The 20,621-nt window shown below is 35.3% G+C and overlaps 2 protein-coding genes across 3 annotated transcripts; one reads left to right on the top strand and one right to left on the bottom strand.

Moving 5' to 3' along the window:
• Positions 1-8,451: 8,451 nt before the first annotated feature.
• LOC103945687 (DUF21 domain-containing protein At1g55930, chloroplastic) lies at positions 8,452-16,995 on the top strand. Of its 2 annotated transcripts, XM_009356286.3 has the most exons (14): positions 8,455-9,446; positions 10,069-10,166; positions 10,270-10,363; positions 10,797-10,874; positions 11,028-11,131; positions 12,420-12,501; positions 12,773-12,912; positions 12,989-13,067; positions 13,194-13,257; positions 13,899-13,990; positions 14,090-14,155; positions 14,510-14,626; positions 15,608-15,778; positions 16,012-16,995. In XM_009356286.3, exons 1-14 carry the CDS (start codon positions 8,874-8,876, stop codon positions 16,249-16,251), a joined length of 1,998 nt encoding a protein of 665 aa, XP_009354561.2. In that variant the 5' UTR covers positions 8,455-8,873; the 3' UTR covers positions 16,252-16,995. The 2 variants fall into 2 exon arrangements, with proteins under 2 accessions (XP_048420142.1, XP_009354561.2); XM_048564185.1 differs by lacking the exon at positions 14,090-14,155 and having other exon boundaries at positions 8,452-9,446.
• Positions 16,996-19,226: 2,231 nt separating this feature from the next.
• Positions 19,227-19,631, bottom strand: LOC103945710. The gene has a single exon (XM_009356305.2). It carries the CDS (start codon positions 19,629-19,631, stop codon positions 19,227-19,229), a length of 405 nt encoding a protein of 134 aa, XP_009354580.2.
• Positions 19,632-20,621: the final 990 nt, after the last annotated feature.

Below are 20,621 nucleotides of genomic sequence, written 5' to 3'. Positions count from 1 at the left end.
CCACCATTTTCCAGCATTATCAAGTTCTATTAAATATTTTAGGATAAGCCACAAAGTTTATTGCAAGTGAGCCTATGACTAAGGGAGGTGTGGCCAATTAAATGAATCCAAGGAAGATGATAGGATTTTTGTCACCTATAAAAGTTGAGATAAAAACACTTAAAAATACTGGCAAGAGAACATGGTAGTTATAGTAAGAATGCTCATGCAAGATCGTTCCTGGGATTAAATGAATAATTTGTATTTAAACTAATTCTTAATTAATTACTTGAAACAAGATTTCGGAAAAGGTTGATTTTATTACCTAAAATATTAAAAACGAATAAAGGATTAAAGAAATTAGCAAAGTAAGGAAAACAAAAGAAAACATTTTGAAAACCAAATTGTAAAAGTCTAGGCTTCGGCCATTACCTTAACAATCCTATATAGTTTTACCAATTACTTATGAATTACACATGTAACTTTGAAGGTTAGGTTTTCCTAATGTATATTCTCCTCTTGATATTCACGCAAGAACATATATCTAACGTGCAACCCGTCTGTGATATTTAGATCAAATGGGAACATGCAACACTCATTAAGTTTTGTGAAAACCCTTTGAAAAACCATGCAACCCCTAAGAGCGTGATATTTGCCTTAAGTGAAATTACAATTATTAACCACAAGAAGCAATACTTAATCCTCTAGTGATATTCCAACTGAATTGCATCGGATTACTTATCTAAACATCCTAATAGTAGCTAAGCATTAAGATATAGAGACAGTATAAACACAATGATTAATAATTCAAAGTATGCATGCATAACATCATAAGCAATTGAATAAATACTACATATTCAAGTTAAGGCTTGTGGCCTCGCCCCAGAAAAATAGAAATTAGTTACAAACAATTATAAACAAAGGGAATTTTATTGAAAAAGAAAAATGATAGAAAACACCTTGAAAGATGAATAAAATTGTCAAATCCAGCCAAGTTCTCCAAATTGATGCGTTCCCTCTCTAAAACCCTAATGGCTAAAAAGCATTATTTATACTACTACAAAATAAAATACTTACTAGAAAAAGTCTTCTAATAACTAGGAAACATAATAGAATAAGAAATACATTCATTCAAACTTTGGGAAATTTGCCCAACCATAAAGAATCCCACGTTTCTAGATCTTCAAGGTTCCAAAATAGGCCCAAAATGAATCGATTTAACGCTTGAGATGTCCCACACTTAATTGCAAAAGGCCTTGAACCAAAAGAAATCATCTTGAGCACCAAAAAGCACAAATAAGCCCAAAACGTTACTTTAACATCACTACGCGCTACTCTTTTATTTCATCGCCATAAATTAAGGGAATTGTTATTGGCACTCCAAATTTGTCATTCTACACTCCAAACTTTCTATATTTAGAAAGAAAAATACACTTGTGAGGAGTGTAGAATGAAATTTTTGGAGTGCCAATAACACTTCCCTAAATTAATAGCTTAGTAGAAAAATCTAAAACTTTGATACAAACAAGCTAAGAGACTCACTCCAAATTCATCCGTTTAATTACTTTATGCTCAAGAAGAAGTCGAATGTCCTACATTAAGAACATAAATCAAAGTATTAAGAACTAGTATTTGGGTGTTTCTGTTTGAGCAGTACGAGATGGAATTTTCATATATGGTTCTCCCTGGGGGGGGGGGGTGGGATCCCCTTGACTTATTTGAAAGTGAATCGTATTCCATGAATATAATACATATCCAATGCAAAGTATGAAAATGTATGACAAAGGTAGAGTATAATATCGATTCAACGGAAGTCCACTAGTTTTCAATCAAGATTTTAAAAGAGTATAAAACTCTAGAAATGAGAATGCATTCTGTACAATTTTATAGTTCATTAAAATTCATACGTATTCCATTATAATTGAATTTCAAAGTATTTTAAAAGTTGAGGGATTTTAATGGCCATATGAATTTAAACTAACAATTATTAGTAATGTTATTCTTACCATGTTTTTATACCACATTTATATATCATCTTATATGGCATCTGATGTGGACATCTACATCATTAAATGGACATCTACATCATTTAAATTAATTAGAATTTAATTTAATTTAAAACCATTTAATAAACCAATAATTAAAAAAATAGAATTAAATGATAATTGTGGCATACGAGAAGTTGGCCCGAGTACAATTCCTTTCCGGAATTGGAAAAACGGAGAGTTTGACTTCTATCTGTGAAATTTGCAAGTTGGCTTTTCAGCAACTAGCCTGTTTATGAGACCATTATCAAGTTCACCATATCCATTAACATTACTATGTGGACTATGCACTGATAAAAAGAGAGACATCACATTTAGATGAGGACCTAGTGAGAAATTTTTAATTGGTTGTGTGTTGAGTTTTTGTTTGAAGACTACAACTTCACTACAAAGTGTAGAAGATATGGATCAGGCCAATCTTCTTTAACTTTCTTATCTGCTAAAACTTAACGATTTTATGATTCAAATTATATTGAAATTCTCACCGAGGTAGGTAATTTCTTATAGTTCAATTAAGAATATATATTAAGATCAAATTGATCAACTAAGTTTTTTGGTATGGAGATTAGAATATTTTACCTTTGTAATCGTCTATGAGAATTAGTTGAGATTGTGGTAGTCCACACTAACGTGAAAAAAAAATGGGGTGAAAAAAAATGGCGTGGTAGAACTGGCGTGGAAGAAGAAACGGGAGAAGAAGCAGGACTGAACAGAGAAGGAACGAGAAGACTCCTCTTATGCTACAATCACCATTTAATTCCAACCTTTTTCTAATTATTGATTTATTAAATGGTTTTTAATTTAAATTAAATTCTGATTAATTTAAATAATGTGACTGTTCACATCAAATGCCACTTAAGGTGGTATATAAATGTGGTATAAAAACATAATAACATTACCGGCATTTTAAGTTCTTTTGAATTTTGTATCTAAACTAAAAAGTCTTTTAATTTTAGGGTAAGTTACACAAAACTACCTCAAGTATGAGTCGAACCACAATCTCATACTTTATGTTTTAAATATTGCAATGTCATACCTCGTTTTACAAATTCATTACAATGTTAGACCTCCATTAATATTAAATTTGACTGTTAAATGATGATATAGCAGGTGCAAAATCCACATTCTCACTCAACTAAATTAAAATTTTAATTAAATATTAATAAATATAGAAAATCATTTTTAAAGATTATTTTAAAAAGCAGGACCCACATACTCACCCAACTAAATTAAAAATTAACTAAATATTAATAAAATAGAAAATCATTTTAAAACATATTAAAAAAATTATAGGACCCACCCCCACCACCCACCTTCCCCCCCCCCTCTCCATCTGTCCCCCTTCCTTTTTCCCCTCTTTCTGTTCCAGAACCGCACCATTTTTCCTCTACAATTTTCCTTTGCAGCCCCAACCACAAAACCCACCCTAGTTCGAAAACGCAGTTGATGGCGAGGAGGGAACCTCAGCAAACTTCAGTTGGTTTTGCAGGAAATACCTTAGATTCGGGCTGGGTCGGGTTGTTTGGTGTACCTTCTGCATGCTCAGATCTGCAAACTCCAGTTGGTGTTGCAGATTCGGCAGATCAGACCTGAAATTGAACCGAAAAAACGGTTCACCTCGAGTCAGGGTGCAACAGTCATCGGAGGTGGAGTTCCAAGTGCTGATCTTGTTGGATGCGTTCTGCAAGTGAGAAACAAAGCTAGGTGGTGTTCGGCCATGGCTGCCATTTTTGTAAGCGAGAACGGAGAGAGTGAGGAAGACAAGTGAGAGGCGAGAGAGATAGTGAGGAAGAGAGTTCTTTTATTTAATTGTTAAATAAAGGTAATAATTTATTATTAATTAATTGTTTTTTTATTCTAGTTAAGGGAAGGAGTGGGCCCACTTTTATTATGTCATTATTTAACGACAAATTATAGAAAAGTTAATGAAATTATGACATTGCAATAAATTTATAAGTTGAGGTATGATATTGCAATATTTATACTATAAAATATAAAATATAAAATTGTAGTTCGACGCATAATTAAAGTAGTTTTGTATATTTTATCCTTAAATTTATTAGAAAGTAGAAGGGTTGGAATTTTGCCCACAAATCACTAATGAGCAAATACGGATTATTTAAGTGAAAAAACATGATGGAGTGGACAAGTTAGCCACAACAATATGTCAATCTAGTGAATTCTCTGTCAAACCGTAAATTAGTATAATTTAGAATATCCTTTTGGACATCGAGACATCCCTGATAGATTGACATGGCCGTTCACAAATCTAGTGAGTTCTCTGTCAAAACCGGGTATCATTGGGCCCCTCGCAAAGCTTTGTCCAAGGCTAGCTCCAACAAGCCATGCTCGTCTCCCAATCTTAATCCAGACATATGGCATACGATTTGGGGCTGGAACATTACCTAAAATCAAGCTCTTTTTATGGCGATTGATCTCAGGTGCACTCCCCAGTCCACACCCTGGACTGCTTATTTCGTAGGAAGCGAAGCCCCAATCCCTTGTGCCCCATATGCAGAATGCACCCTGAAACTTCAGCACGTATGATCTTTCAGTGCCAATGGGTTGAAAGGGTGTTAAAAAATAAAAGCCATTATAAATAAATAAATAATCAAATTAAACATTAAAAAAACAAAAAAAAAAAAAAAAAAGGCAAATGCCTATGCATCTTCTTCTTCCCTTTCCAATTTTTTTTTCCGACCACAAACATTTTTCCACCATCAATTAACAACAACGTATTATGTATTTACATGGGCAGTCCTCTTATTAGCTAGTTACTATAAAGATGTTGAATTTGATATTGATTGAACATTGGAGTCCTTTTAGTTGTAAATATCTTAATTTTTCTTTGAAGTTTGATGACATGTTGAATTTTAGAATGGTTTGATGTACTAGGAAATGAAGCCATCCTAAAATTGTTTTTTTCATTGTGATCGTGCTAACATAGTCGAAAAATGCAAAAGAAAAAATGATTATGTTTAGGCCCAAACCTACCGAACTAAATAGTCACATTGTAATTTGTTTGGTCGTAATTTTGGGGTAAACTGGCCCATCGTCTATCATTCACATCCCTACTTTTAAGTGAAATTTCTCAAGTTCAACTCACAAAAATTGAGAGTTTGCTACCTAACTATTATGACTAGTTTTTTTTATATTTTATTTTATTTATTTATTTTATGAATTAAACCATATCCCCCTAAAGTAGATTGTAGTTGCATATAAAAGAAAATAAAATAAAACTGACTTTGGTTACCCTAGTGAAATGAAAAGAGCTTTCTAGGTAAATATGGGAGAGTTAAAGGCCCCAAAATCACTTATGAGAAGAAACACCTCTCCATAAATCACTAAAAACTATTTTAAAATTAATTGTGTTTAAGTTGATTTTGGTCACTATCTTCTCTTGTATGGAAATAACATTTTAGGATGAGGTAGCCAAATTCGAGACCATGTAATGGAAACCAGAGATACCAATTTGATATTAGAGAATCTAAATATCTACAATGAAAGTAAACAATTGTAACACATACGAAGATGTTAATTACATGATTGCTAAGAATAATCCTTACACTGATGAGGTATATCACAAGTCATCAATAAAACAAATATGATATGCTCATGAGATAATGCAGACATATGTGCTTATTCATAGATATTCTGACATGAAATATATTGGGTGTATAAAGTTTACATTCTAGTACTACATAGACATGAAGGTGGCGATAAGCACATCCCATACGAGTCCAAATTGCCTAATGCAAACTAGTACAAACTGGCACCTAAAGTGGATCCAATGTGAACATAATAGTGCATATAAACATACATGTAAAGATGGTTCTAACCCCGAACAGTACTATAGACACTGTGTAAGCATATATGATGAATGGATACATCATAAGTAATCATGCCATGATAATATCTCAAATCACAAATGTCACAAAATCATAATAACGCATCAAGTATTTCAATTACTAGAGATGAAGCACAATGATAAAAAATTTCAAGGAAAAGTTCACAATGCTCATAAATCACATCATCGTCAACACATAAAGCATTTGCATAATTTATAAGTAAAAGCAAAGTGAAGCATGATATAAAAGCATCATCAAATCAATTTCGAAAACATATAATATGATATAATTTAGAAGTAAAAGCCCACTCACACACCGTATGATCATAGTCGTCTTGCCGTACACTCATTGTAATCCACGGGATAACGTTCCCAAAGTGAAAACAACCTTTACTTAGCAATGTAATTGAATATTTCGTAGAGTATTGAAATACAAAGCTTGAAATACCAAATTCGATGTCTGAAAACATACCTCTACCGCCATACACCATCATAAGCTATCATGCGTTGCCATACCGCTCCATGCGCCGATAGGAGGTTGGCATGCGGCGGCACACGCCTTCACGCATCGGCACGTGCTGTTTTGGGTTTCTACGCGCTGGTGGTTGAGGTGATCGCAGAAATTGGAATATTTCGTCATCGAAAAAGAACATTCTGTGACCAAACGAAATATTCTTTTTGTATTAAAGAAAAGCTTGTGAATGAATATACCTTAGAATATTAGGGTTTTTTTTTATATGGGTACAAAATAATTAAAAATTGGACCTATTTCAAAAATCAAAAGTCACTAAAAATTGGACCTATTTCAAAAGGTAGTCTATAAAATTGGACCTATTTCAAATTTTCCTTAGAATATTTTGACCTAGAGTCGAAAATGGGTTGGGTCGAATTGGTTAGGAACGGGTAGTTAAGTCGATCGGGTTGTCAGATTCGAATTGTCAGGTTGGCGGATTTGGACAGAGGTTCAGATCGGGTTGACCCGATTAAAGGTGCCGCTGCAACTCGCCGAAAATTGGAGATTTTGGCTGGATTCACGTTTCTGCTTGCCGCACCACCATTGTTGCTTCGATGTCTAATCCTATGACATATTCCGACTCCAGGTATCAATACTAACACAGTGGTAGCAACAAACACATGGTGATTTTGGCCGTCACATCGTCGGCCTTCGGTTTTCTCACGGAAAATTGAGAAATTTTTCCCTCGTTGATTTGCATGTTTCCAACCAAATCACTTATGCAATACATCATGCTTCATCTACTCGACGAGAGAAATCTAATGGTGATAGTTAGAGGCCTTACCTTGGCTGGAGTTGGCAAGAAAGGCATTGGGAAAGTTGCTCCGTGTTAGAGCTAGTTGAATCAATGTCTTGAGTTTGAATCTTGAGGAACAGTAACTATTGTTGGGTTTGTGGGTATGGGAGAGTACAATGGCGGTGGTTGGGTGAACTACTTCACTAAAGAACAAAGGTTATGTTACCTTGTGGTTGCTTGGGAAAACGAGGGAGAGAGACGTGCCATCAAGGACTACAAGAATATGCTAAAATGATACGTCATAGGCATCACAGCCCAAAAGGTCAACCAAAGTCAACATTTTCACTTTTCAGAAGCATTTTGGTCATTTCCCACCTTCAAGAATTAAAATAGAATAATTTTCAAAACGAGTTGTAACAAATTGCATTAAGTATAATTCTTTGGAAAATCAAGAACATTTTACTCAATATTTGACATATTCTAAATTAGATTCCACATTTATTTGTTTAGTGTATTAACATGAAGTGGTCACTATATTTAATATTTGTCCTCTTTAATAAAAAAAAGATTATGATTTTACAAACTTAGTAATTATCGTGGCCGTTATTGCATTTGGTTAAGTAATTCACTAATTTTCATACCGTAATTGCTTCCATTTTTTATACGTATCATTTTCGGATTCGATAATTTCCATAAGAGTTTTCATCAATAATGACCAAAATTTAACACCTAATTTTTTAAATGTCACTTTTTAATTTTTATAACATCTTTAAAAAATAACAAAAAACCCAGTTAAATAGACTCAACCTTTGGTATGGGAAGGTTTTAGAGCATATCCTAGGGTTTTATTTCACCACACTTTTAGTTGGATGCATGCTTTCTAATGAAGAACAAGTGGAGTGAGTAATACTCCACAATCACGGTGGTTGCCTCCTAATGAAGGGTGGGTGAAACTAAATGTGGATGGAGCCATAAGGACAACGGACGGGATAGGAGGTGCAATTCTATTCTTCTCAGAGTAAGAACAACTCAAAGTTTGGAGCGGTTGAGTGGCTTACTCACAACTCCCATCAGAATTCCATTGACCTCCCATTTTCTATGTATATGAGTTTTGAATTTTGAGGATATTTAAGTTTATTCGCGTGAGCTTTCTTTTATATTAAATTTTTTTTTTAATATAAAAATGACATTGATGAATTAAAATATTAAATATTGATTATTAATGATAAATACTCGTTTTAAAAAAAAGAAAAAGAAAATTAGAAAGGAAAAGAACAGGAACATTGGTAAAGAAAACAGCAGAAGGAAAAGATGATAGCAAACAATCTAACGGCTGGATGTCTGTCGCACAATATCCAAATTGCATAGCTTAGTAAGCAATGCGAATCCAAAGGGGACAAATGCCCTGTCCTAGTAATGGTCAATCTAAACCACCCTTCGATTCCAATTTCTTCAGCTCTCCAGTAAGTAACCACTTCGCATTTACCCAAACATGTTGCTGAACAATCCGACTAGTAAGTAATATCCTCTCCGTATCCCCCACTCGAACACCCCCAATTTTGTCCCATCCAGTATCCCATATCCCAAACACATGAAAATTAGAAAAACCCCTATACAATAAGTTTCAAAATTTCCCCAATTTCAGAACTTTGACAATAAATTTATTCGATTATTTGCTGTTTTATTCTCAATTACTTCATTTTTCGTTCTGGGTTTTGTTCATATTCTGTTCTTTTATTGTAATTTATCGAAATGGCGCTCGAGTCTTGTGTCCTGGCTCCGAATATGTTCGTTTCCGGGTCGAAATCATGGAGTCTCTTGTGTTGCAATCGGAAAACAAAGTTTCCGGTAAAGGTTTTGCTGCAAAATAATCGGTACCCGTTTCGATTCGGGCCGAATTGTATCGGTAGTAGTGGTGTGAAGAGGTTCTTAGCTCCAAGGTTTGAAGGAGTTGACTTACTTGTTAATAGAGCTCCGTTGAAAGCTTTAGGTGAAGATAGGGAGAGTGTGGGTGGTACGAATTCTGTTTCGGGTTCGAAATTTGATTTTGTTAAGGAATTGGTGAAGTGTGGTGTAGTTTTGGCAGCTGTGGTTGGTGGGGTTTTGATTTATGGCTGTAGGAGAGCTTTTGCTGTGGAGGGTGTGGTCAATGCAGGTTATGGGGTTATTGGGCAGAGCATATTGTTGCTCAGGAATGCCTGGCCCAAGACTTTGCAGGTACTGCAGGTGTTCAAAGAGCAGGGTTTGATTTTGGCGGCGCTTTTGGGTCTCTCGGCGTTTTTCTCAATGGCGGAGACTTCAATTACGACCCTCTGGCCCTGGAAGGTATGAACTTGTTATGTTACGTGAATGCTTATATCATCGGTATTGTCAAGGATTGTTTATTTGTTTGGATGCTGAACTTGTACCCAACTGGACACTGTACCCTTTTGACTTCATTTTGTAATGTTACTTTGTATCCTGGTAGGTAATACGAATGAACATCGTAGAAGAGTGTATTGTTAGTCTATGACTAAAGTTTATCGTTCAGTTGTATGTTTTCGCTAGTTTCCATTTCTGGTTTGATATCCTGGTCATATGACGTAATAGAGTTAAGCTCTGTCCTCCCTAGAGTGCATTTTGTACCTTTGAACTAATACTGCAAAGGATCTTTGCCTAAACGTTGCAATTAGTCAATAATAACTTGATTTCATATATGAGAGTTAGCATTATCTGTGGTTAGCTTCATTCTTAACAAGACAATTCTTTTCAATGGCATTAAGAAGCTCAATATATTATGGTGGTGTTCTTTTTTGGTCCTTTTGTGCTGATATATTTGTGAGTTTGAAATACTTGTACCTGTGTTCCAGCAAATGATCTTCCTATTAGAATAATGAATGAAGGTGAATGATCTGACACACTAGGATCTTAAAATAACATTAGTTAACTGATATTAATAATGTGTCAGATTCGTGAGTTGGCTGAGAAAGAGTCTGAAAATGGCGTCTTCAAATTGCTTCGCAACGATGTTACGCGGTTCTTGACAACCATACTTATTGGCACAACGTACTTTCCTTCTCGTTTCTTGCTGGCATCAATTTTTATTTATTTATTTTTATCGTGAAGTTGAACATTTCTTTCTTATTGTAGAATTTACTTATTTGCTCAGTGTTGTCAATATTGGAGCAACTGCTTTAGTTACAGATGCTGCAACAGCAATATTTGGTGAAGCTGGTGTCACTGCAGCAACGGGCATAATGACTGTATGTCTCATTTTCTTTGCTTGATCAATTTATAAACATAGACATGAGAGAGAGAGAGAGAGTCTAATTATATTGTTTTATTAAAGAGAATGATATGTCTACTACATAGACGCTGACTTTTGCTGAAAAAAGCCTTTTTAGAAGTAAAGTTAAAAGAAGTGTTGTGTTGAGAGAGAGAGAGAGAGAGAGAGAGAGAGAGAGAGAGAGAGAGTCTCTAATTATTTTATTAAAGAGAATGATATGTCTTCTACACAGACGCTGATTTTTGCTGAAAAAAGCTTTTTTAGAAGTATAGTTTAAAAGAAGTGTTGTGTTTTCTTGTTTCCTAACTTCTTATAAAAGGCTAGAGGCTGCAAATACACAAATAATATAAGGAAACAATGTACTAGTGGATTTGATAATAAATACTGTTTGTTTTTCTTGATGATGCAAGGTTGCTATTTTGCTTCTCACCGAAATAACTCCGAAAAGTGTTGCTGTTCACAACCCCACAGAGGTTGCAAGGTTTGTGGTATGTTAGAAATCTCTCTAACTTCAACTAAAACCGCCGATGACCACTAGTTATACATCTTTGTCTTTTGTTTTAAACTTTGAGTTGCTTGCTGGTTTTGCCTTAACTGATGTTACTCCTACTTCTTTTGAATGTTGGGTGTGATGCCCCTAGGTTAGGCCAGTGGCGTGGCTTTCATTGGTACTATATCCAGTGGGGAGAATTGTTACATATCTATCGATGGGGATGCTAAAAATACTTGGGTTAAAAGGAAGAAGGTTTGCTTTTTGGATAACCCAAGTTTGAATTCTCCCTGATTTTCATTTTGTCGTGGCTTATAGACATAATAGTACATACAGTAATTTAAAGAAATTGTTTGCCAAAGGAGTAGGAAAGATGACAAAGTCAGATTATGGGTAGGTTGGAAGTATCTTTAAGTGTTAATCAAAACATTTGTTGCTGATTGTATTTATAAATAGTTAGTGGGGACATCAGTTATCTGCCTGTAAATTGTGCACGTTTTATCTCTCTCCAACATCAACTGAAAAGCCTCTTCCTTTACTAACTCCTTTACTCTCATTTTTCGCCTCTCCTAAGTGTCCTGACTAGTCTTCTCAGTTAAAAGACAAGCTGTAGACATTTCTATAAAGTTAAGGAGAGTGGCATAGGAAGACTAGTCACATAAATACTATATTTCATAAATTTGATGGTATAAATTTATTATGACCATTCAATAATATAATTTCTCTATTTCTGTTCATGTTATCTCTGAGACATCATATCATAATACGATGTATAATTGAGATTTTAAACACATTGGTTAGGTGGCTAGAGACAAACTCGAGGCCACTTCTAGTTAGCAATTTTCTTTCTCCCTATTAGAATGTGGCGTACACTTTGTTCTGTTAGGCGTCCATTGGAAATCTCTACCCAAGAGCTGTACGTGTTCAGCTGATGTGCCATATGGCTTAAGTTAAGCTTCTCAAGTAATAAAAAGAAAAGAAAAAAGGAAGCATATTCAGTATTCAACAGCTCCTAACGGCTTATGTTTATGGGAGCATTTTAAACCAATGGACTTTATCATAACTTCTTCAATATTCACATGCCAACCCCAATGACTACAAATGCTCCATATCACCCAACATAATTAATCCACGTGTTTGGGTCAGTCTTACTACATGTGAAGGGGGTATGTTGATAACATAGTATCCCATATCGAAAATTATGAGCCTTGCATTATAACAAATTATATGATCCAGGGTCTCCATGTAGCCAATTAGTTGTGGGTTAGACGCTCAAAGTTTAACAATGTATTAGGATTCTTACCTCATTTGTTTGTTGACAGCAAGCGGAACATCTACCATTCTAGAATATTATTGAGGATATCTTCTTTTATTTAACGTGACTATATTTTCTGGTGTACCTTCATTTTGTTATTTTTTATGCATATACCTTCACTTTATGGATAATAAAGAATTACATCTGTGGAATATTCAAGTCGTATCTTTTAATGTTGTTTACTTAGGAAATTATGCCCTTAATTTACACGATTTTTCTTTTTATCAGCGAACCGTATGTTACTGAAGAGGAGTTAAAACTGATGCTGCGGGGGGCAGAGTTGAGTGGGGCAATAGAGGAGGAAGAACAGGTATTGGAACGGGGCTTTTTATTTTTTACTTTTGTTTGAAATATCTTTTGGTTTTGATTACTTGTTGCAAGATGAAAAACAAATACTTTGTTTTTGAATAGTTATAATAAATAGTGATGTTATACTCACTGACACGTTGAGGACCTTTTGTATCTGGAGAGGAGAGATTGTGGGATGTGTTAGGGATTTAAGTTTATTAGTTGTCAAGCTTTCTGATATACGGTCTTTATCTGAGATGCACTTTTTTATGGGAAAATAACTCCTTTTCCAGGATATGATCGAAAATGTGTTGGAGATCAAAGATACTCATGTTAGGGAGGTGATGACGCCTCTCGTAGACGTAGTTGCCATCGATGCCAGTGCAACGCTAGTTGATTTTCACGACCTGTGGGTAACTCATCAATATTCAAGGTAATCCAAAATTTTAGTGGTACACTGAATAGTTTTTTCATGCCTTCTGGTGATAATATCTTGAACATTCTTCTAGGGTACCTGTATTTGAGCAGCGTGTTGACAATATAGTAGGAATAGCATATGCAATGGATCTACTGGATTATGTTCAGAAGGTGAGACAGTTTGTACTCGTTTTTGTCCCTCTATGAAATCCTTATTCTTTATTTATTAATTGAATAAGCGATCTATTGAATAAGCGATCTCATAGTGCAGAACTGTAAATTTGTTTGATTTTGAAGGGTGAGCTACTAGAAAGTACTACTGTGGGGGATATGGCTCAAAAACCTGCTTACTTTGTGCCTGGTAATCATTTGTATTATGCCAAGTTCTATTAATCTCATCTGTTCTAGATTAAATATTCATTGTACATTGCAGTCTCTTAGTTTTCTTTTGTATTTATTACAGTTGAAATTCCTTTTTTTTTATTTTTTTATTTTTAAACTTGTAATTAAAACCGTTTCTGGAAATAAATTGGCAGCAAGGTAATTCAAATCCTGGGGTGGTGGTTGCTTAGTTTTTTTGGCAATGCCTGTAACCTTTGCCTGTTTTGGTACATAGGCCTCATTCTAGAGAAGTCTTTGGGGATGTTATATAAGGTTTAAATCGCTTGGTGCCCACCCGACCGATTGGGTGCCTCGTACATTGAGTTTCATGTTCTCTATCTCAAGTAGGAATCATTGAAGGAAATCTATGGGTTCAGGACTCTGAACTAATGTCACTACATGATACTAGGTCAATTCACTTGTAAAGCTTTAACAACATTACTTTTAAAAATCTAATTTTGTTATCGTGCATAGTATCAAGTTGGGATAGCTCTTTTAAGAAATTGTAGGCTGTTCATGGTCAAAGTTGTCTGGAACGTGTTTGCCATCTGGTTTGAAATGTCTCTTACTTTTGGACTCACTATGGAGTATGATCCTTAATTTTAATGGCCCTTATTGCAGATTCAATGTCTGTTTGGAATCTTCTTAGGGAGTTCCGCATTCGAAAGGTTCACATGGCCGTGGTTCTTAACGAATATGGTGGAACTGTTGGGGTGTGTTCTTCATTCATCATTGAATTTAATGTTCAATGTTTCTGTTAAAAATTCACCAAGTTGCGCAGCATCTCTCTAACTTGTTTTGTGATGAAACAGATAGTAACCCTGGAAGATGTGGTTGAGGAAATTGTTGGTGAAATATTTGATGAAAATGATTCAAAAGTAATTCTCACTACCACTGTTTGTGCTCCTTGACCAATTTTTTTGTGATATGTAATGTAGCAAAAGCACTATGGGGGCACACCCATTTGCACAAGTAGTATCAGTCGAAATCTATCACATTAAAAAGCTACAAAATCAGATAAAGTCAAGCAACGGAAAGAAAATTTCCTTGTCCCAAAAATTTCTATGCTTGAGATATGTAGCTTTACACATACAGGGAATGGGCACAACTTTTGTTTAACCATGAACACACAAAACTATGCTTCTCAATATGATGATAACGTCTTTCTCAAGAAATAAAATAAAATAATTATTGATGATAACGTCTGACTGAAATTATTGATGCTGAAACAGGAGGAGATTCAGAAAAAAACTGGCTACGTTGTGATGCGTGCAGAGGGGATATTCGATGTAGATGCAAACACATCTATTGACCAGCTCTCTGAAGATCTAAACGTCAAGATGCCAGAGGTATCTTTGAAAGTTTTGAATTCTAAATGTTGCTCTTGAAATTTATATATTAAGTGATCATACCTTACCCATCCTCCCCGATCTTTTGTCTTTGAGCATTAGGTCATTCTTGTCTTTTCTGCATAATTGCTTGTTCATTATTGCAATGTAATACAACTAAGACCATATGATGTAGTTCTATTTTTCTGACGCGTAAAAATATATTTGAAAGCACCTAGGTCTCAAGGGCCACAACCCTAGTGTCCAACCCACATACACGCAAGGGGAATTAAGAATTTAGTGAAATAAAATAAAATAAGAAACGGAAATTAAGGAGTTAGGCTCCTACTCAGTCAACCAATCCTGTACTAGACTGAATGTTTGAGCCATCAAAGGCTCTCTGGTTCCACAAAACCAAGGGCTCGTTGTGAACTAATGCCTAGCCTTCCATACTTTACGTCTAGGAAGCAAAATTTGCACCGGCACATGGATAGCACAACGGATACCGTTGAACTCATGCATGAGAAACGACTATTACCAAGAAACTGGCTCTGTTTCATATTGTAGTTTCATTTAAAATCGTCTGATGAACAGCTGTCCACATTGGAAGTAGCACTTCTCATGCACAGTTAATTTACAGAGATGGTCTTTCCTTGTTTTGAATTTGAGTGCATGTTATGGGTATGCAGTCCTCCCTTTAATTACAGGCATCTTAACACTCAAAACACTCTACAAATAAAAATTCCTGAATCATTCTTGTGCTCACCTAATACGTATGAGTGTGATTTGAGAGCTGAACTCTAATACCTTACAAAAGCTCATTAGTTTCCACTCATTATCGATTATCAAAGAACAAAGTCATGCTAAAATAATTATTTTCCAAATGGTTCTGTTTTCCTTTTCAATGTAGACAATTTTAAAAAGTATCAGCGATGTGCATTGGATATTAGACATATTTTCCAATTTCTCTTGTACATTGATCTAACTTTCACCTGTTTACAGGGTCATCAATATGAGACAGTATCAGGTTTTATATGCGAGGCATTTGGATATATCCCAAGGACGGGTGAGAGCATCAAAGTTGTTCTTGAAAATGAAAATGAAGAGGAGATTGACGAGAGCAAGTCTGAAAACCAGGATAAAAAAGAAAAGCACCAAATTTTTAAACTTGAGGTATGATGTTTAATATTTTGCTGCATATAGTTCTTTGAAAATTCCTTAATTTTAGCTTAATTAGGTCTCAATATTAATGCTTGCACGTATTATTTTTTGGATGATTTGGTCAATCATATATATGGTGGCGGTGGGGGTAGATTGGGTTTGCCTTGGATTAACTAGTATTAAATGAGTTTTGGCAATTGGACCGAGTAATATCTTTGTTAGTATTGTTTTTCTTTTTGGGCCAGATACTAGCAGGAAATGCCAGAAAGGTCGGTGCTGTTCGATTTGAAAGGATAGAGAATGATCCTGCTACATTGGAGACCAAAGAGGTGACCCGCTTGGTTCCCAAAATCATGAAAAGAAAGTGGAATGGTGATCGGGACTCGGATGGTACAGACTACGATGAAGATTCATTTCAGAAGAGACCACAGAACACCATATCTGATGAACATGAAGACACTGTTGATAATGTCAGTAGACATTAGTTGCATTTCGCGCGATTCCATTTTTGACGGAATCATACAAGAGGTAAAAATTGAGAACAAAATAACAAGAAGAATCAGGAAGGAATACCGTAAAAAGATTCAAAGATTTGAGTACCAAGATTTGAAATTTTCACAGTAACCTGTCCTGATGTATATCTGGTATTTGATATCGAGAAAAGTGTGTGATGTACATAGAGCCATCGTTGAGGGAGATAACCTAGGTTGATGGAACAATCAATTTAGAAAACAAAACCAAACTAGCTGATTTGTACTGTCACTGGATTGTTCTTCCAATTTTGTTATTTGCATTGAGCTCCCTCTACTGTCAAAATTTCCGAGCTTTGTTGCATCACAATTGATGAAATGGTGCAGTCGCTTCAGTTCCTCCCACCAAATTGATGAAGACCTGTAACTTGCCAATGAAGATGGAGAGTACTCTTTTGAAAAAAAAACATAGGTTTTTTATATTCATGTCATGTTCTGAAATAATTAAGCTGTCATCCAAGTCGGGGTTTGCAGGACTTCTTGTTTTTTCAGCCATCTTGTAGTTAAACCATATCCAGACTGAGAATTCGTCCAGTTCTTTGAGCATGTATCTTCTCATGTTGTTGCTCTGTAGTCTGTAGGTATGGTCAATAATCTTTTCTTTCCTTCATTTCGGCCCAAAAAAGGGCTTCGGTTTGCTGTTTGTAGTTTGCTATTAAACTTATTGAACTTGAAATGGGCAGGATTTATCATTTTGAATTCATAGGTTGACAGAGAGGTTATATTTTTCCTTGATAAATATAGTGCAGATTATGTAAGATTCGATTTCTCTCTTTCTATATGTCGATGGTTTTCCGTGCCATCACTGGTCACTGGGTTATAATCCAACTCACAAGTTGTGTGCTATCTATGGACTGTGATTCGGCCCACATCGAAAGATTTGATGTGCTGGCCTAGTTCTGAATTAACTGACTGCGCCCAAGTAAGGAACATCTTCTTCGCTTAGGTTCTTCACAGCCTTGGAGGGAGAATCGAACATAAGAATTAACAAGAAACTAACGGAAGTGAAGGTGCATGGAAATTAGAAAGTGAATAATACTTGTTCATACTGACTTTGTGAAAGCAAAATCGCTTTAACTATAAAAGGTTTATCAAGCTTTTACAAAAAATTTTCATGTTTGAAATATTAGAGGAGCACCTTGAGGTTTAATGAGTGCTACTAAGCCCACCCCCTTTTCTTATATTCTCGCCCCACTTATTTTGTCACCCACTATTAAAATTAAAAACAATACTATCTCTACACCCACCTTTAATCCTAAAATAACTTTAATATTTTAAGGGAAGTGTTATTAGCACTCTAAAAATCTCATTCTACACTCCTCACAAATGTATTTTTCTTTCCAAATATAGAAAGTTTGGAGTGTAGAATGAGATTTTTGGAGTGCCAATAACAATTCTCTATTTTAAATTCCTAACAATAAATAAAAGATAAGTTAACAATTATTATATTTTTGTTTGTTTAAGGTTGTCATGGGTTGGATTTGGACGAGAGAAGATGTCGCGTGCATGGCATATGGAACAGGCGACACATTCCAATCGGGTTGCGCATATGGAGGAGTGGCGCGGGTCGCCTCTTTCCGGATCTGCAGAAGGCCGGCCTGCAAATAACGGGTTTGTGGGTTCGTAGTGAGTGTTTTAGCGATGAGTTTTATCTTCGCATGAAAGAAGTGGAGGACGGCTGGGAGCACCAATACTAAAGCAGTGGTTGTCCTGATGGATATGGAAGAAGAAGAGGAAAAAGAATGGAAGGGGATGTAGGGGACGATCTGGGCATGGTTCAAATAGTATTCTTCCTCCTTTTTTTTTCTTCTAAACATTTTTTTATTTTTTTTAGTTTATATATATATGTATGTATATATATATATATATATATATATATATATTCAAATTGATTTTTTTTAGGTTTTACTTTGTCAAAATCCTTTTTTGTTTAGGTCCTTCAAAGTCATTTCACAAGAGGATAAATGTGTAAACAAAATATTTAATTTGGAGTGGTGGAGAAATAAAACATCCTGGTGGGAGTAGCAACACTTGGTTTAATTCACTTTCACAACACGCCCATAAAGACAAATTTATCCTTTTATTTGCTTATTTAACACTAAAAACTTTTATAAATCAAATAAAAAAAAACCAAAATATTCCCTATTCATAATCTCAAACGAAACCCTAACCAAAGCACGGATGCCTCTCTCTCTCTCTCTCTCTCTCTCTCTCAACCGAAGCCACCCTTCTCTCAGTCTCCCATTATCATTTCTTTCAATCCAACCCAAAAACAAAACCACCGAATTGAACCACAGGTGAAGATATTGAATTCAGATTTTCCAAGGTTCTAAAAAGCGCTAGATAACAATAGTGCGGTGGGAAAGGGTATAGCGCTTAGACGTCTAAGAGGGGCCTATGTGGTTTTTTTATTTTTTTTATAAATTTTATAAATTGTATCGGGATACATCAATTGCAAAATATAAATTATGAAGTACTAGAATAAGAAAAGGAGAAGCCGGCCGGTTGTGTTTTAGAGATTCTCTATGCTGTTCATCCGTTAAAAAAACCTCAACAAAGTTGAGTAGTAGTGAGGTTTTCTCAACGCTCCCTATCTTGAACGCCTACACAGAACCAAACTTTTTATGATATATTGTCCATGTTACAGATATTTCCCCTCTTTTCATCTAAGACGCTTCATTTTTCCGTCACCAAATGATATGTAGACGTGATTAAACGATACAGAATATGGTTGGGATTCATTTGTACACTGACCAGATCACACACTGGACTCGGAAAGGAACATAAGATACTGCTTCTGATCATCCTGGTACATATTATAATTACATTGTTAATGCTTCCTCAATATAACTAGTAGATCTAACTAGAACTATATATATATTTAACAATAACATTACAAAGCGATGAACCATCAGTACGTAGAAGTAGCTTCACAGGCGAAGAGAAGTGTCGACATCTGAATCATCAAAATTGTCTGTTCTGCACATGACTGGAACTGAACTTGAACCTACGTTCCCCATGTCCCGAGTCTCATCAGAAACCTGCAGATAACTAGATTGCTTGCTCTGCAAGTTAGGTTGGAGATACATTGAGTACAGGGGTTGGTGAGGAGGTGGCTTACATTTGTGAGAAACTGTCAATCCAGATTGGAGAAACAACCCAGTTGGCTCGTAATATGCGGCCGGAGTACAAATCCTGTCTGATTCAGAAAGTATCTGCCTCAAGAGCTCTCTCTCCTGCCTAATCTCCTTTGCTCTCTGCAATTGTCGAAACCTCTCTTGCAATAAGGCAATGGAAGAATGAACTGCTGTGCCATCTTTGCCTTGCCTAGCCATAAAGAGGGGCTGTAATTATATTTCAATTGCCTTTTGAGGTGACCTTGTGGGGGTTGTATACCTATATATATAGTGCATGATGAGTAATTAGGAAAATGTTTATTTATTTATTTTATTAAAATTAGGCTGCCATCCATCAGATTCTAATGATGTGAACAAAGAAGAAGTATCTGCATCTTTGATGCAAAGTCCAACAAGGCAAAGCTTGGTAGCTAAATATTCTCTTAAGTTGGGGTTGGTGAATGGGAGTATAGGCCGCAGTAAGCTTCGATAGGGAGAAAATGGTGGGGAAAAGAGTCCAAATGGTGTGTAAGGTAGCTTTTGGAAATCTTTTTGGAGGAATATATGGAGGGGGTGAAGCTTTGTCGGCTTGTCTCCAAGAGTTGATGTCGCTAGCTTTGGAGATGATGTTGCCTCTCTGGGTAAGGCTTTCGTGGGATCTTGTTATTATTCTTTTGGAAAATTATCTAACTGTTTATGGGTAAGGAGTCAGTCTTCCTCACGTACATATTACATTTTGATACGAGTGCAACTATTGATCCATTATAGGCTTACATAAACATAATTTCAATCTTATTTAGCAAAAAAACTGTTAATCACCCTTTTCCTGCTTTTTGCTTTAATGAGAAATCCTTTTTGAGAAGATAACTAGCACAAATGAGAGTGGGAATTAGAAACCCTTTTCCTAAATACAAGTGAAGTACAAGAAACATATGTTGCTTGGATGAAAAGTTTGTAAAGTTATTGTAAGATGAAAATGGGAATTGAGAAAAAATTGAGATAACAATTCACTTAAAATTTTAGTTGAAATGACAAATTAAGAAGAAAAACGAAGTGTAAATTCATATGACATTCCAAAAAAATTTTAAAAAATAATGTAGAGGATGAGGATGAAAAATGTTGAGATTCTACCATAAAACTAATTGATAATATAAGAAGTAATCCAACTACTTATAAGCACATACAAAATTCCCTACCATAAAACTAATT

This window comes from the organism of the source record quoted next, unplaced genomic scaffold (genome assembly GCF_019419815.1).
Source record: "Pyrus x bretschneideri cultivar Hongxiangsu unplaced genomic scaffold, Pyrus_bretschneideri_v1 Contig38, whole genome shotgun sequence".
Taxonomy (NCBI): Eukaryota; Viridiplantae; Streptophyta; class Magnoliopsida; order Rosales; family Rosaceae; genus Pyrus; species Pyrus x bretschneideri.
The sequence above is the reverse complement of the archived record's forward strand: the minus strand, read 5'-3'. Positions and strand labels throughout refer to the sequence as shown.